This window comes from Somniosus microcephalus, chromosome 18 (assembly GCF_052327205.1).
Source record: "Somniosus microcephalus isolate GS21.2 chromosome 18, FLI_Smic_1.0, whole genome shotgun sequence".
NCBI lineage: Eukaryota > Metazoa > Chordata > Chondrichthyes > Squaliformes > Somniosidae > Somniosus > Somniosus microcephalus.
In genome coordinates, this window is record NC_141004.1 from 68,574,867 (window position 1) to 68,590,961 (window position 16,095).

The 16,095-nt window shown below is 46.6% G+C and overlaps 1 protein-coding gene across 4 annotated transcripts in view; it reads left to right on the forward strand.

The window, feature by feature from the left end:
* sycp1 (synaptonemal complex protein 1) overlaps positions 1–16,095 on the forward strand; it is a 698,098-nt gene that overhangs the window by 124,044 nt on the left and 557,959 nt on the right. For all 4 annotated transcript variants that reach the window (XM_086011629.1, XM_086011633.1, XM_086011630.1 and 1 more), the window contains exon 6: positions 116–183. In XM_086011629.1, the coding sequence (XP_085867755.1) occupies positions 116–183 (68 nt within the window). The remainder of the gene's footprint in view (positions 1–115; positions 184–16,095) is intronic.

Consider the following 16,095-nt stretch of genomic DNA (forward strand, 5'->3'; position numbering starts at 1 on the left):
AAATTGTGTTTAACTTTTACTTACACAATTCTAAACACTTGAACTATAGTTTAAAGTAGTAATATTCAAATTAATGTTTCATAAATAATAACCTGATTATTAATACATCATACAGTTTGAAAATGAAAGTCTCAGTATGAAACTAGAAGAAGAGATCAATAAAAATGAAGAAGCAACAAAAATGTAAGTAATATTTAAAATAACTTCTTCAGGCTAAAATATAACAAAACTGTTAATTTTGGGTACAGTAACATTAATTGTGGAAATTACTGGTGGTGATACAATGAAAATCTGTTATTTGTTGGTTATACATGTGCAGGGTAACACACACATAATACCTCGTTATTGCACACTATGAAATTACAACAGTGGGAAGGAAGTGACTTGCCGATGCTGTAAAACTGAAGCTATGCTTTAGCTTTGTTGAGATCATTACTACTGGCATAACTGGTATTTACCTCAAAGTTGCTCCACTTTCCAGTGCTCACATCATAGAAGTCTATAGCACAGAAGGATGCCATTTGGTCTATCATGCCTATGCTAACTCTTTGCTACAGTAATCCAAAACTAATCCACTGCCCTGTATCATTCTTTGCTTCAAACACTTGCATAAAGAATGCATTCCAAATTTTCATGAAAATCCAGTATTGCTGCAGAGGCTACAGACTGCTTGGCTGTACTGACACATTACCTGCTATATAGCTGAGTATTTTGTTTTCAATGGATATTGGATTCAGTGCTCCACAAGCACTGCAATTATTGACGAGGAACAGCAAGAGCAGAAAAGGAAAGCCCATGAAGTAAAATTGCATACAAGACATACCATGAGGTCTCACAGGTACGCAACGCATCTCTCTTGGTACACAACTTGGCAGTGACTGAAGAGCAGTGTGTAGAAGACTGAGGTTATGTTGAGAGGCTCTGTCTCTGCCTCGTTAAGATTTGCAATGCCTTAACGCCCTTTAAGCTGCTGCAGCCTTTTAACGTAGCAGCAGGACACCTGCTTTGAACCTGACCTGCATATGAAATTAGGTCCTCCCTCCCAGAAATTGCAGTCAGGTGCTGGTGCGAGCACATGGACGGTTGGAAGTCCCACCCTGATATATTTTCGATGGGTCGGAAAAAATCTAGGCCTTAATCAGCCACAGTTTGTTTTGCTTGACAGCATAAGAAATAAGAGCAGGAGCAGGTCATACAGCCCCTCGAGCCTGCTCCGCCATTCAATAAGATCATGGCTGATCATCGACCTCAACTCCACTTTCTCGCCCGATCTCCATATCCCTGGATTTTCCTTGAGTCCAAAAATCTATCTATCTCAGCCTTGAATATACACGAAGACTCAGCATTCACAGCTCTCTGGGGCAGAGAATTACAAAGATTCATAGCCCTCTGAGTGAAGAAATTCTTCCTCATCTCAGTCTTAAATTGTCTACCCCTTATCCTGAGACTATGCCCCCTAGTTCTAGACACTCCAGCCAGGGGAAACAACCTGAGATGCATAGAACATGCCCCTAATGCAGCAACAAAGTATGCTGTTTCATTGTCATCTATACCAGTAGCACTACTTGAGAAAGCTTAGGCTATGTGGGGAGGCTGTCACTGACTGTAATCTATTACAGCAGGACTTGCAGTCACAGTCAACAGTGGAATCCCAATCCCATTGGCAGTTATAACAGCCTTGAACTTTTACATGACAGAATCTTTTCAGTGCCATCGGGGCGTATATATATATATAGCTTCAGGCAATTTGCAGTCCACTGTGGCATCTGGGATATGACAGATGCCCTGTTTAAACAGAGGCAGTTACGTGAAGTTCTTTGTACAGCAGCAGGAAGAAAGGCATTTTCATCAGTGGTAGCTTTACTAAAGTACAAGGTATAATTGGCTATAGCTGTGCAACTCTCTGTGAATGCAGAGCTATATATGAATCAGAAAGAATATGAGGGCTAATATTCCACTATTCACACAATTGAGACTTTATGCACATTGCTGCAGCAAAGCTGATCAACAGTGCAGTGAACTGGCTGTCCTCAATTTTCCACTTCAGCTTATGAGAATAATTGGCCTGAATTTTAATACTTTGGCGGGTTGGGAGCAGGGAAAACCTGGGAGAACAAATTTAATGGCAGGGCCTGATTTGCATTTGAAACCTCTGGTTCCCACCCGCACAGCTAGATGGAGAGGCTGGCTGGCCTGCGGCTGCAGAGAGGAGGGAGGGAGGGATCGCGTGGGGGCCGGAGCAGCTCATCGGGGGGGCCTGAGGATGCCATCGGGGGTGGGGGGGGTAGTCGGAGGAGGCCATTGGGGGCGGGAGGGCTGGAGGAACTCATTGTGGGGCCGGGAGGAACATATTTGGGGGGTGGAGGAACTCATCGGGGGGCCGGAGGAGTTCATCAGGGGGCCGGAGGAGCATGGGGGGTGGGGGGGTGGCGGTGGAGGCAGATGACATTGGGGGTGGGAGAAGCGTGGGTGGGGTGTAGGCTGATGACATCTGAGATGAAGGAGGAGCATCGGTGCGGGTGGGGGGAGGCCGGGAAGACAGTCGTATACCTAGTAGTGTAATGGCACCTCTATTGTTTCTCAGCTCTATTCAAATAGATTCTGTCTTTGACCCCTCCAGGACATCCTCTCTCTCCAGCACTGTAATATTCTCCTTAATCAATACTGCCACCCCACCTCCTTTCTTCCCTTCCCTATCTTCCCTGAACACCATGGGGGCGAAATTGGGTGCCTTTGCGCCTCCCGTTGGCGCCCCCAGGGGCGCAAAAGGCTTTGTGACTTGGTGCGGCGCTGACATTGACTCCCGCCATATTCAGTGGCAGTTTTATGGCGGTGCTGCGCCCCAATATCCTTCACCCGGAGATCGTGATGTCATCGTCGTGCGCATCGCCTGGTAGCGCCCTGGACCGAAAATTGACTTCCACCCCCTGTAGCAGTGCCAGTCGAAAACACTGACAGCTGCAGGAGGCATACATCAGGCAGCCGGCCGCTTCGGGGGCGATGATTGAAGGCGAGGTAGCCGAGGTAAGTAAAAAAAAAAAACTTACCTTTCTTGTTCCAGTTTTTTTCGTGGCTTCCTGCCCACAATTGATCTGCCCGGCACTCTGCTCGAGTGCCAGGCTGATCGCGCGGGATCGCGGCTGCCTTGCCGGTCCAGGTAGGTACTTTTTATATTGCAGAGCCTGCAGCGATCGCCCTTCCCTTTAAGGAAGGGAAGGAGCCTTTGAACGCGGCAGCCCTGCACGGCCCAGTGTGCAGCGCTGCTGAAGTCTCCGCCCCGCCTGCTGCAGATTGTGCTCCAAGAAAGAAGTGGAGCGCTTGATTTAGCGCTCTACTTCTTTATTGGAGCGCAAACAGCGAATTTTTCAAAAGTTTGAAATCGTTAGCGCCTGCCGCTAACTTTTCAAACTTTTAAAAAGTAGTGCTTCAAACAGGGCGATAGTGAATTTCTCCCCCCTTATATGCAGGAATACTTAGTACCCAATCCTGCCCTTTTTTGAGCCAGGTCTACGGCATCATATTTCCATGTGTGTATTTGCGCCTGCAGCTCACCAACCTTATTTACTACAATTCGTGCATTCACACACATGCATTGTAAACCTATCTTCTTGTATTCTCTCTTAGTCTGACCCCACCTAATACTGTACTATTTGAGCAGACCATTGGCGTCCTCAAACAGAGGTTTAGATGCCTTGACTGATCAGGAGGAGCCCTGCAGTACTCAGCCAAGAAGGTCTCCAGATTCGTGGTGACTTGCTGCATGCTGCATGATCATGAGAGACCAGCCATTACTAGCAACAATTGTGCCAGAGGGTCAAGCTGAGGAGCCACAAGAGGAGGAGGAGGAGGAAGAGGACGGGGACTGGGGAGCACCAGAGGGTTCCAGGTAGACGGCTCGCACCTGGGCGTGATCTCATGCAGTCGTGCTTCCCCTCCCCCGGTCAGGTTCTGCTGGCGCCTGTTATGCGCTCTCTTGCCCGGGAAGAGAAAAAGTGGCTATTGTGAATGAGTGTATTGATAGGTGTGTTTGTGTGTGTGTGATGCCTCACATGGTTGAAGAGCTGCAAGCTGTGTCTGAGGTGTGAGTAGTGCCTGTGAAGGATGCAATAGTGTGGGTTGTGTAAATATCAGTGTGTAGTTAGATGGTGGATGCAGTGTGTTGAGGTTGTCATGCTGGTGGTGGTGCAGTTATTGATAGGTGTGCTTGCGAGATGGGATCTTACCTTGACCATTCGTGTAAAATCATTAATTTTTTTGCGGAACTGGAGCCATATCCTGGGGGCAGTGCTCCTGGCTGTGACCTCCTTGGCGATCCTCTCCCACGTCCGCCGCATTAGTTGCCTCTGTAGCCTCTTTCTCCCCTGCGGGTACAGGACGTCCCTCCTTCACAGTACCACCCCCACCAGGACTTCCAGTGCTGCCTTTGAGAATCTGTGAGCCCTCAACCTCGATTCCTGAGCCATCCTGACTGTTGTCAAATGCTGATATCAGCCAGTGCACTCCACACTTCAGTGGAAGTGCGTGAGTGGAGCCGTTAAATACCACTCCAGGAAAATTACTACTAATCAGCACTTGAGTGCTGCATCTGCAGGTCTCTGTTTTCGCGCCTCCAGGCATATTTAAATTATGGTAATCAGCAATTAGCCCCAAAATTGCAGGCTAAATCCAGATTTTTAACCAGGCGCGTTTTGTTAGCATAGCACCTACTTAACACCTGTGTTCACCCTATCCCCAAGATAACACCCATCCCCCAATCTCTTAAGTCTAATTTTTTGCTGGTACAAAAGGTGTCTTTTGAGGGCACAATTCTGACCTGCGAAAGGCCTCCCTAATCAAGCACACTGGTGAAGGCACAGCTCCTCTGATGTACTCAAATAGTTCTGGCAGGTTTTGTGCCTACTTGGGTAAGATGAGGTTTGTGCATCCCGTCTTAGCTATAGCTACAAACCCCCATCCAATTTAACCTCTAGAAATCCTCCTCGTCCTCCAGCTTCCATAGAGAGAGGAATTTTAACATTAATACTTATACTATCAGTGATGGTTGTTGCAAATCAAAGTACAGGTACAACTATCCTGAGTGATAAAAGGAGACAAAGGTTAAAAAAAGGTAAAATGTTAAACTGAAATGAAAGAAAAATGCAATAAAAGGAAACCTAAAAGGCAAAAACAATATTTTTTAAAATCCAAAACCACTTAAAGACCAGGAAGTGACTTGTGACTGAGTACGTGCCCTCTGTGTTGTGCATCTGTTAATACAGGCACATGTCAATGACGCCATGCTATAGGTGCTACTATTCGGAAAATTCAAGGCTGGGAGACATACCTCCATCTACTTGCTTATTTCACCTCTAATGAGGCTTGTGCACTTCACTGGTGTGAACGCCGGCAATGACTGGTTGGACCGAATGGCCTGTTTCTGTGCCGTATATCCTATGTAATCCCATGTAAACATGTTGCCCACCCCAGGGTTGCCTAGTTTAAAAATATTAGGTAGAGCTTCACCAGCACTTTTGTGGCGCTCAGTCTCTTCCCTGATTTTTGTATACTAGGTGCACTTTTAAGTTGCTTATGCATAGGAGTGGAAAATATACTGTACTCAATGTCTGTTTAGATGGTTTGTGATGTACAGAGAACAACGTGCATCTCAGTACTAGGTATACAGGGAACTCAGATGATTACTTTGTTGTCAGACAATCATGTGGTGGACTCCTCGGGGGAGAGCAAAGGCTAGATAGGTGGCTGCTTCATGATGTACAGGAAACTCTCTTTTAACCGGCACCAAAAAAAATAAATAACCGGAAATCTCTGTTAACTGGCAAAATTCAGGAATAGGTTCAGGTAAGTTTTACTTCATATTAGTGGCAGTTCCTGGATCTGTGGCTGTGTAACTGGGGTTCGTGCACTTGTTGCTAAGCAACAGGGAAGCCTGGATTTGTGGCCGTGTACGGAGCTCTCGTACCTTTTAACTATACCTCTCTGTAATCCGGACTTTTTGATAAACCGGCACCATGCCGGTCCCGTTGGCGCCGGATAATAAAGAGTTTCCTGTAGTACATAAGTAGCAACACTGACATCTCCTACTGCTGCATGATCATCAGATCCGAGCTGAGACAAGGTACAAGACTGAAGTGAGGACCAAACCTTTGAGGTGTTGCAGAATTTTTGATACTAAGTGCTCTCAGAAGGTCTTGCCATATGTCCTATAACAGGAGTACCAAGCTTTTTATTTTTGCAGGCTGCTTAGATAATAACCTGGAACCTTATGAGCCACATAATTTTCATAAGCGTCGGCGGGAATTTCAGCGGCAGCAGCGGGGCTATAAAAGTCCCAGAGACCAGGTAAGGCCTCACAGCGTCGGCGGGAATTTCAGCAGCAGCAGCGGGGCTATAAAAGTCCCAGAGACCAGGTAAGGCCTCACAGCGTCGGCGGGAATTTCAGCGGCAGCAGCGGGGCTATAAAAGTCCCAGAGACCAGGTAAGGCCTCACAGCGTCGGCGGGAATTTCAGCGGCAGCAGCGGGGTTATAAAAGTCCCAGAGACCAGGTAAGGCCTCACAGTGTCGGCGGGAATTTCAGCGGCAGCAGTGGGGCTATAAAAGTCCCAGAGACCAGGTAAGGCCTCACAGCGTCGGCGGGAATTTCAGCGGCAGCAGCGAGGCTATAAAAGTCCCAGAGACCAGGTAAGGCCTACCAGTCTCCAGTCTGGGAACTCGGAGGGAAGAAGAGAGGTAAAAAGTAATCCAAGTGTGACGTCACCAGAAAGCGGGTAAGTGATTGGTTGGTTGGTAAGTATTTCTCCCTTTTTAAGCTTAAATCTCTTTGGTTTATAGTTTCTAAGGTGCGATATTCATCATCTAGAATCGGGACAGAGGGTATTTAAAAATAATATCAAATTTAATTAATTACATAGAATGGGAGATCAGGTGATGTGTTGCTGCTGCAATATGTGGGAGCTGGTGGACACCATTGATGCTCACGGTGATCACATTTGCAGTAAGTGTTGGCTGCTCGAGGAATTCCGGCTCCGTGTTGAAGAGCTGGAGTCCGAGCTTCAAACACTGAGACACATCAGGGAGGGGGAGAGTTACCTGGACTCTGTGTATCAGGAGGTAGTCACACCAATTAGATTAATTAATTCAGATGTAGTCCGTGGCCAGGTTCAGGATGGTGTGACCAGAAGTGAGGCAGGTACGGGGATCCAGGAGGTAGTGTTGGAGGAGCCACAGCCCTTGCACTTGTCCAACAGGTTCGAGGCTCTTACTCCCTGTGAGGATGGGAACAGGGACTGCGGGGAGGATGAGCAACCTGGCCACAGCACCGTGGAGCGGGGGGCCATTCAAGTGGGGGGAGTTAAAAGAAATGTTGTAGTGGTAGGGGATAGTATCGGTAGGGGGATAGATACAGTTCTTTGCAGCCGAGAGCGAGAGTCCCGAAGGCTGTGTTGCCTGCCCGGTGCCAGGGTTAAGGACATCTCCTCTGGACTGGAGAGAAACTTGGAGTGGGAGGGGGAGGATCCAGTTGTCGTGGTCCATGTTGATACCAACGACATAGATAGGACAAGGAAGGAGGTTCTGCTGAGGGAGTTTGAGCAGCTAGGGGCCAAATTAAAAAGCAGAACCACAAGGGCTGAGCCACGAGCAAATTTGGCTAGGACAAATAAAATTAGAGAGTTAAATGCGTGGCTCAAAGACTGGTGTGGGAGAAATAGGTTTTGCTTCCTGGGACACTGGCATCAGTACTGGGGCAGGAGGGAGCTGTTCCGTTGGGACGGGCTTCACTTGGCCAGTGCTGGGACTAGAGTCCTGGCGGATCATATAACTAGGGCTGTAGAGAGGGCTTTAAACTAACTAGTGGGGGGGAGGTTCCTAGAGAGCAAATAATAAAAATGACAACAGAGAAGGTCATAGACTTAGGTAGCAGTGGGGAAATTAAAAACCAGAGCGTGTCAGGAAGTGGCAGAAGGTATGGAGTAAAAGGTAAAGTAATAAAAAGGGCAAAAGCAGGAACTAAGTGTCACAAAACATCTTTGAAAGTTCTCTATCTGAATGCACGTAGCATTCGTAACAAAATAGACAGGTTAATGGCACAAATAACTACATATGGGTATGATCTTGTGGCCATTGCAGAAACATGGCTGCAGGGTGACAATGCCTGGGAATTAAACATACCAGGTTATTTAACGATCAGGAAGGACAGGCAGGAAGGAAGGGGAGGTGGGGTGGCTATGTTAATAAAGGAAGGAATCACTGTAATACAGAGAAATGATATTGGGTCAAAAGATCAGGATAATGAAACAGTTTGGGTGGAGATAAGGAATAATAAGGGGAAAAAAGCACTAGTGGGCGTAGTCTATAGGCCTCCGAACAGTTGCAACTCTGTTGGATGGAGTATCAATCAGGAAATAGTTGAGGCTTGTTGTAAAGTCTGTGGGTTGTGCAGTTAATAAATACACAGACTTCAGAAGTAACAAACAAACAGGTCTTTACTATTCGAAGGTCCGGGCGAATCTGCCCCAGAAATCCTGCTACAACACTTATATACTGGTGTGGTCACTATCGGTATTACAGTATACAGAAGCCAAACAAATAGTGCCACACCTAAAGTAGTTCCCTTAAAGGTGAACGGTTACATTCAATAGTTCCCTTAAAGGTAGACGGGTACATACACTACAATCCTCCCTTTTTAGCTTATTACTTACAGAGTCCCCGTTAAACATACATATCTTCAACTTCCTATAAAACAAATTACAGCTATAATCTCGGTGGAGTCAATGTCATATAAAACAATTTACAAATATAATCTCGGTGGAAACAGTTCACAGGTTCCGTCTCTGCGGAAACAGTTCATAGATTCAGTCTCTGATCTTGACTCGTTCCGAACAACATTTCTTTGGGGTAGCCGGTTCACCTGGCTAGCGTGACTCCTCCATAGCCTTTTTCTTGACGTAGCAGCTTGAACTTTCGTCCTGTTGAACCAGCAGTGCGGACTTTGACAACCAACTGGCTGTCTTGACATTTACCAGTTTTTCAACTAATTTAGCTCCTTTCGTAATGTCCCGCCTGGAATGGTAGAAGTGCTAATATTTTAGACAGTTATTATCTTCTGCTTCTTCTTTTTCTTTTCTGCCTTTTTGAAACTCTCGGAGCTCCTTTCTCGGCTGCCAGCTGTAGCGCCACCAACTCTCTATGTTCCTTAGACCTTAAGTGCTTCATCCGGATTTCAGCACTTTGAGAGTTTTCATCACAAGCTGGGCAGACCACATCCTCATAATATTCAGTGTCACTCAACAGGTCATGGTAATATTCAGGTTCGTCCTGAGTTAGGCCAGCGAGAGAGACTTCTTCTTCCTCCTCACCCGTCTGGACGTTAGCTGACGGTGCTTCCTTCCCTAAACATCTTTCTTGAAAAGCCTTCTTCATGCATTCATATTCATCCCGCTCTTCCTGGGTTATCTGCCATTCCTTCACGACGGACCTCATTTGTGAGTTCAATACCTTCCTTTCCACCGGTAATTGCGTTATCAGGCTATTTAACCCTTCTACTGAAGTAACGGTTTCCACCTTCTTCTGTTCACCTTGACGTGATTCAACGTACTTTTGGCATCCTTGTAAAATTTGTGTTGCCACCTCAGCTATCTCCGTGACTTTTGAGAGCTCCGAACTCGTTCCCCCTGAAGATTGAAGCTCGTGTTCAGATTGTTCCCCTTGTAGAGTCTTGTCCTTCAGCATATGAAGGAGTTGGCCGACCGTTAACTCTTCCCTGGGAACACGGTGGATCAGAGTCTTCTCCATTTCATCCACCTCTTTCTCCAATACTTCCACCTTACGTTCCTCTTGAACTTTGGCTTTCAGCGCTCGGAAAAGTTGCGCCCTGATGCTCTCTAGTTCATGTTCAGGGACCATTCTTACAGTGTCCTGTTCTTCCACTGCAAGGATCCCCAGTTGAATCTGTTCTTCAAGTTGTTGAACCTCAGACATTGCCGCCTCATATTTGCCTTGGGTGTCCTTCAATGTTTTTATAAGTTCTTGGACATCCTGTCTTTCATGCTGTGCCATGATTTTCACCTCTAATTGCTCATCTATGGATGGAGCTTCTATCGATGAGTCTGTCTTGGCCTTGAGCTCATCAAGAATTTCCTGCAGCCTTTGGACTTCTTGCTCATGTTCAACCTTTAGTTGTTCATATGCTTCTACTGAAACTAGCTTTTCGGAGGCTGCCGAGTTAACCCCCTTCTGAATTGTAGCCTGGGCCTGTTCATACTGTTCTTTCAACTTCTCACACTCTGCTTGTAAGGAGTCGTAAAGAAGAACTGGAATAAAATCCTGGCTCCCTGAAGATTCCTCTTCCTTTGGTTCATTCTGTAAATATTCTAGTTCCTGAACAGCATCAGGGGAATGTGATTGGTATTTGACCATGATGGCTCTATGGTCGCTCTCTGCTTGAGCTAGCTGTCTCTGTAGTCTTTCCAGGTTCCCCCATTCGGTGTCCCAGAACTTTTCCATATTTTTCATCTCCTGTACGAGACGATCACTCAACTGTTCTAATTGTTGTCGTACTTTGACATAAGTTTGCGTCCGAGCTCGGTGTTCTTCCATCATGGATGAATCCTTTGCTTGAACAGGCTCAGAATTCTCTGTCAACCTGGAGTTCTGCTCTGCAGCTTTATTCTTCTTGGTACCATAAGTCCTTCTGCCTGCCTTCGTTTTCGACTTGGTCTTATCATCATCCATTTCAGAATCTGAGCTAATAGCTTGCACCGAGTTCTCCCTCATTATGGCTTTTAGGTAATGCCATTCCATGTCTATTTTCTTAATCCACTCCCGTCCTAAAAGTGGTGGTCCTCCCTCAGGTAATACGTACAAGCTCATTCTTGGGTGTTCTTTACCCCTATCTCTCACCTTGACTCTTATTTTCCCCACGGGGTATACGTTATGCCCCGTGTATGTCTGTAATACGAACTTGGTATTTCTTAAAGGTATGTGAGAGAATAGCCGGTGGTAGTCCCTTCGGTTGATGACTGATAGAGCTGATCCAGTGTCCAGCTCCATTCTTATTTGGACTCCAGCTATTTTTAGTATGACCCAGATGGCCTGTAGATCCGTTTCTTTACCCGCATTGTGGATTCTCAGACTACCCAGCTCCTGGTTGTTTGGGTCTGAGTCTGAATTCTGTTCGTCTGAACTCTTCTCAGCCACCTTGTGTACCTTGTTGTACTTTTCTGGTGGCGGCTTCCTTTGATTATTGATCTTTTTCCCGGACTGGCATACCTTCGCGATGTGACCCAGTTTGCCACATTTCCTACACTCTTGGTTCTTAAACCAGCATTGATTCTGGTCATGCGTTGTCTTCCCACAACGGTAGCATTTTGTTGTGCTTGAAGTAATTTGGTCCACCCCGAGTGCCGCCGCCTTTAGTTGCATTTCCGCCGTTCCTTTCGCTGCGGCTTCGTGCGATGCAGCTATAAGGACAGCCCTGTCCAGTGTGAGGTCATTCTCTTCCAGTAGTCGCTTCTGCGTCCCTTCTTTGGACAATCCGCATACGAACTTGTCCCGCAGCGCTTCTGTCAGATTCCCTCCGAACTGGCAGTATTTTGCTAGCCGACGCAGTTCGACCAAGTATTCTGCATTGCTTTCGTCTTTCTTCTGCGTTCTTGCGTAGAATTTGAATCGTTCAGCCAGCATCAGCGGTGTGGGGTTCAAGTGGTCCTTCAGCACAGCCACAATCTCTTCGAAGGTCTGATCCGCTGGTTTATTTGGTGCTATTAGATGCTTCAAGAGCCCGTATGTTTTTGCCCCCATCGAGTTTAGCAATGTTATCGCCTTGTCGTCTTCCTCTATTTTGTTGGCTTCGCAATAGATCTCTATGCGTTCCACGTACGTGGCCCAGTCTTCTATTTCAGAATTAAAGTCGTTAATATTCCCTCGCTTAGGCATCTTTCTTCCCTTGGGAGCAGCACCAGTATTTCTTATTTATTTATTTGTTTCTAAGATGGCGGTTTTCCCACAAAATCGGCGGTTTCCCGCTCTTTCCTTCTCTCCCCGCCCACTTCAATGGCGGTATGTCAATCAGATGGCGGTTTTCCCGCGAAAATGGCGGTTTCCCGCTCTTCCTTTCTCGCCCCGCCCACTTCAATGGCGGTTTCCCGCTTCTGGCGTCTTCTCCGCCTAATGGCGGCTTCCCGCGTTTCTTCCCGGTGGAAGGGGTACGCTTCCCCCTCAGCGGACAGGTTCAGCCGCTGGCTGGCTACCGCACAGCTCCCCTTACTCGGCTATGTCTTTTCCTCCCGCCCGCACGGCTCTACCGGCGCTGGGTACACCCCGTTAGCGGAGGACAGTTCAGCCGCTGGACTGGCTCTCGCGCAGTCTCTCTCTCCGTACCCGGCTCTGTCTCTCTCACCCGCACGTTCGATGCTACCGGCCCTGGGTACCCCGTTGGTGGAGAACAGCTCACCGCTGGACTGGCTCTCGCGCAGTCTCTCACCCCGTTTTCGGCTGTGTCTCTCACCCACTCCCGCACGTTCGGTTTTGCCGGCTCTGAGTACCCCGTTGGTGGAGAACAGCTCAGCCGCTGGACCGGCTCCTCGCAGTCTCTCTCTCCGCACCCGGCTCTCACCCGCACGGTTCCCGTTCGCCTCCCCAGCCCTCTCGCAGACCGGTGTTTCCCTCCCCGGCTGCGGCTGGGTTTCTCTTCCCGCGCCTACTCGCAGGCTCAGCGCTTCGTGGCTGCGGTCGCTGCCCCGATTGTCCCGCCGATCGCGGTCCGGCTGTCACCTGACGCCGTTGGACCCGACTTTTGGCCGGCACAGCTCCCCCTCGACTGAGGTCGAGTGCTCTGCCCTTATCCTCTGGATGCTTCTACACCTTCCCCTACTCACAGTCTCTTCGGCCGCCTTGTTTCTTGCTGGTCGGCTCACTCCGCACCGTGGCAGAAGGGTAGTCAGTGCCTGTTGCTGATACAGCTTTTGTTGTTAGTCTTCCTGCTTTCTGTTGTTGCAGCCTCGTGTTTTCTTTTGGTAGCACGACGAGGGCGGTTGTCTCTCTTCGACGCTCTTCGTTGCTTATGGTAATCTTGCTGCAGGGTACGATCGGACTCGTCGCCACTGTAAAGTCTGTGGGTTGTGCAGTTAATAAATACACAGACTTCAGAAGTAACAAACAAACAGGTCTTTACTATTCAAAGGTCCGGGCGAATCTGCCCCAGAAATCCTGCTACAACACTTATATACTGGTGTGGTCACTATCGGTATTACAGTATACCGAAGCCAAGCAAATAGTGCCACACCTAAAGTAGTTCCCTTAAAGGTGAATGGTTACATTCAATAGTTCCCTTAAAGGTAGACGGGTACATACACTACACTTGTAATAAGGGAACATCTATAATTATGGGGGATTTTAACTATCATATTAATTGGACAAATCAAATTGGGCAGGGCTACCTTGAGGATGAGTTCATTGAGTGTATTAGGGATGGGTTTCTTGAGCAGTATGTAACTGAGCCGACCAGGGGGCAAGCAACCTTAGATCTGGTCCTGTGTAACGAGACAGGACTAATTAAAAATGTCCTAGTAAAGGATCCCCTTGGAATGAGTGACCATAACATGGTTGAATTCCATATTCAATTAGAGGGTGAGAAGGTTGGATCTCAAACAAGCGTGCTAAGCTTGAATAAAGGAGACTATGAAGGTATGAGAGCGGAATTGAGTAGAGTGGATTGGGAAAATAGATTAAAGGGTAAGACGATACATGATCAGTGGTGTACATTTAAGGAGTTATTTTACAACTTCCAAAAAATATATATTCCACTGAGAAGAAAAGGGTGTAAAAGAAAAGACAGCCATCTGTGGCAAAGTAAAGAAATTAAGGATAGTATTCAACTAAAAACAAGGGCATATAAGGCAGCCAAATCTAGTGGGAGGATAGAGGATTGGGAAAACTTTAAAAGACAGCAAAAAATAACAAAAAGATTGATTAAGAAAGGGAAGATAGATTATGAAAGTAAATTAGCAAAAAATATAAAAACAGATAGTAAGAGTTTTTATAGTTATATGAAAAGAAAAAGGGTGGCTAAAGTAAATGTTGGTCCCTTAGAGGATGAGACCGGGAAATTAATGGTGGGAAATATGGAGATGGCAAAAACACTGAATGAATATTTTATATCAGTCTTTACAGTAGAAGACACTAAGAATATCCCAACACTGGACAAACAGGGGGCTAAAGGGGGGGAGGAGCTAAACACGATCAAAATCACTAAGGAAGTGGTACTCGGTAAAATAATGGGACTCAAGGCGGATAAATCACCTGGACCTGATGGCTTACATCCTAGGGTCTTGAGGGAAGTGGCGGGAGGGATTGTGGATGCATTGGTAATAATTTTCCAAAACTCCCTGGACTCAGCAAAGGTCCCGGCAGACTGGAAAACTGCTAATGTAACACCCTTATTTAAAAAGGGCAGTAGACAGAAGGCTGGAAACTAGACCGGTTAGCCTAACATCTGTGGTAGGTAAAATTTTGGAGTCCATTATTAAGGAGACAGTAACAGGACATTTGGATAATCATAATTTAATAGGACAAAGTCAGCATGGTTTTATGAAGGGGAAGTCATGTTTGACAAATTTGCTGAAGTTCTTTGAGGAAGTAACATATAGGGTGGATAAAGGGGAACCAGTGGACGTAGTGTATTTAGACTTCCAAAAGGCATTTGACAAGGTGCCACACAAAAGATTATTGCTTAAGGTAAAAAATCACGGGATTGGGGGTAATATTCTGGCATGGATAGAGGATTGGCTATCTAACAGAAGGCAGAGAGTTGGGATAAATGGTTCATTCTCGGACTGGCAATCAGTAACTAGTGGTGTTCCACAGGGGTTAGTGCTGGGTCCCCAACTCTTTACAATCTATATTAACGATTTGGAGGAGGGGACCGAGTGTAACATATCAAAGTTTGCAGATGATACTAAGATGGGAGGGAAAGTAGTGAGTGAGGAGGACATAAAAAACCTGCAAGGGGACATAGACAGGCTAAGTAAGTGGGCAGAGATTTGGCAGATGGAATACAATACTGGAAAGTGTGAGGTTATGCACTTTGGCAGGAAAAATCGTAGAGCAAGTTATTATCTTAATGGCAAGAAACTGGAAAGTACTGAAGTACAAAGGGATCTGGGGGTCCTGGTGCACGAAACTCAAAAGGTTAGTATGCAGGTGCAGCAAGTGATTAAGAAGGCCAATGGAATGTTGGCTTTCATTGCTAGGGGGATAGAATATAAAAATAGGGAGGTATTGCTTCAATTGTACAATGTATTGGTGAGACCGCAACTGGAATACTGCATACAGTTTTGGTGTCCATACTTAAGAAAAGACATACTTGCTCTCGAGTCAGTACAAAGAAGGTTCACTCGGTTAATCCCGGGGATGAGGGGATGGACATATGAGGAGAGGTTGAGTAGATTGGGACTCTACTCATTGGAGTTCAGAAGAATGAGAGGCGATCTTATTGAAACATATAAGATTGTGAAGGGGTTGGATCGGGTGGATGCAGGGAGGATGTTCCCGATGATGGGTGAAACTAGAACTAGGGGGCATAGTCTTAGAATAAGGGGCTGCTCTTTCAAAACTGAGATGAGGAGGAACTACTTCACTCAGAGGGTGGTAGGTCCATGGAATATGCTGCCCCAAAAAGCTGTAGAAGCTACATCATTACATAAATTTAAAACAGAAATAGACAGTTTCCTAGAAGTAAAGGGAATTAAGGGTTACGGGGAGCAGGCAGGAATTTGGACATGAGTCTAGGTTCGGATTGGTCATGGCCCTGTGGGTAGTGGTGCGGGCCCAGGGGCCGTGTAGCCTGATCCTGCTCCTATTTCGTGTGTCTAATTCTGTTAGATTCAGGAGATGGTTCTGTGATAGTAGATTGGCGGTTAGGATCAGATCAGCCATGATCTTATTGAATGGCGGAGCAGGCTCGAGGGGCTGATTGGCCTACTCCTCCTATTTCTTATGTTCTCCAGTTGTTGATCTTGGTGATTTCATTTAGGACTTATCCGTCAATAAGGCAACAACAATAAGAACAAGCTTTACAAACGTCCAGACCCTCAAACATG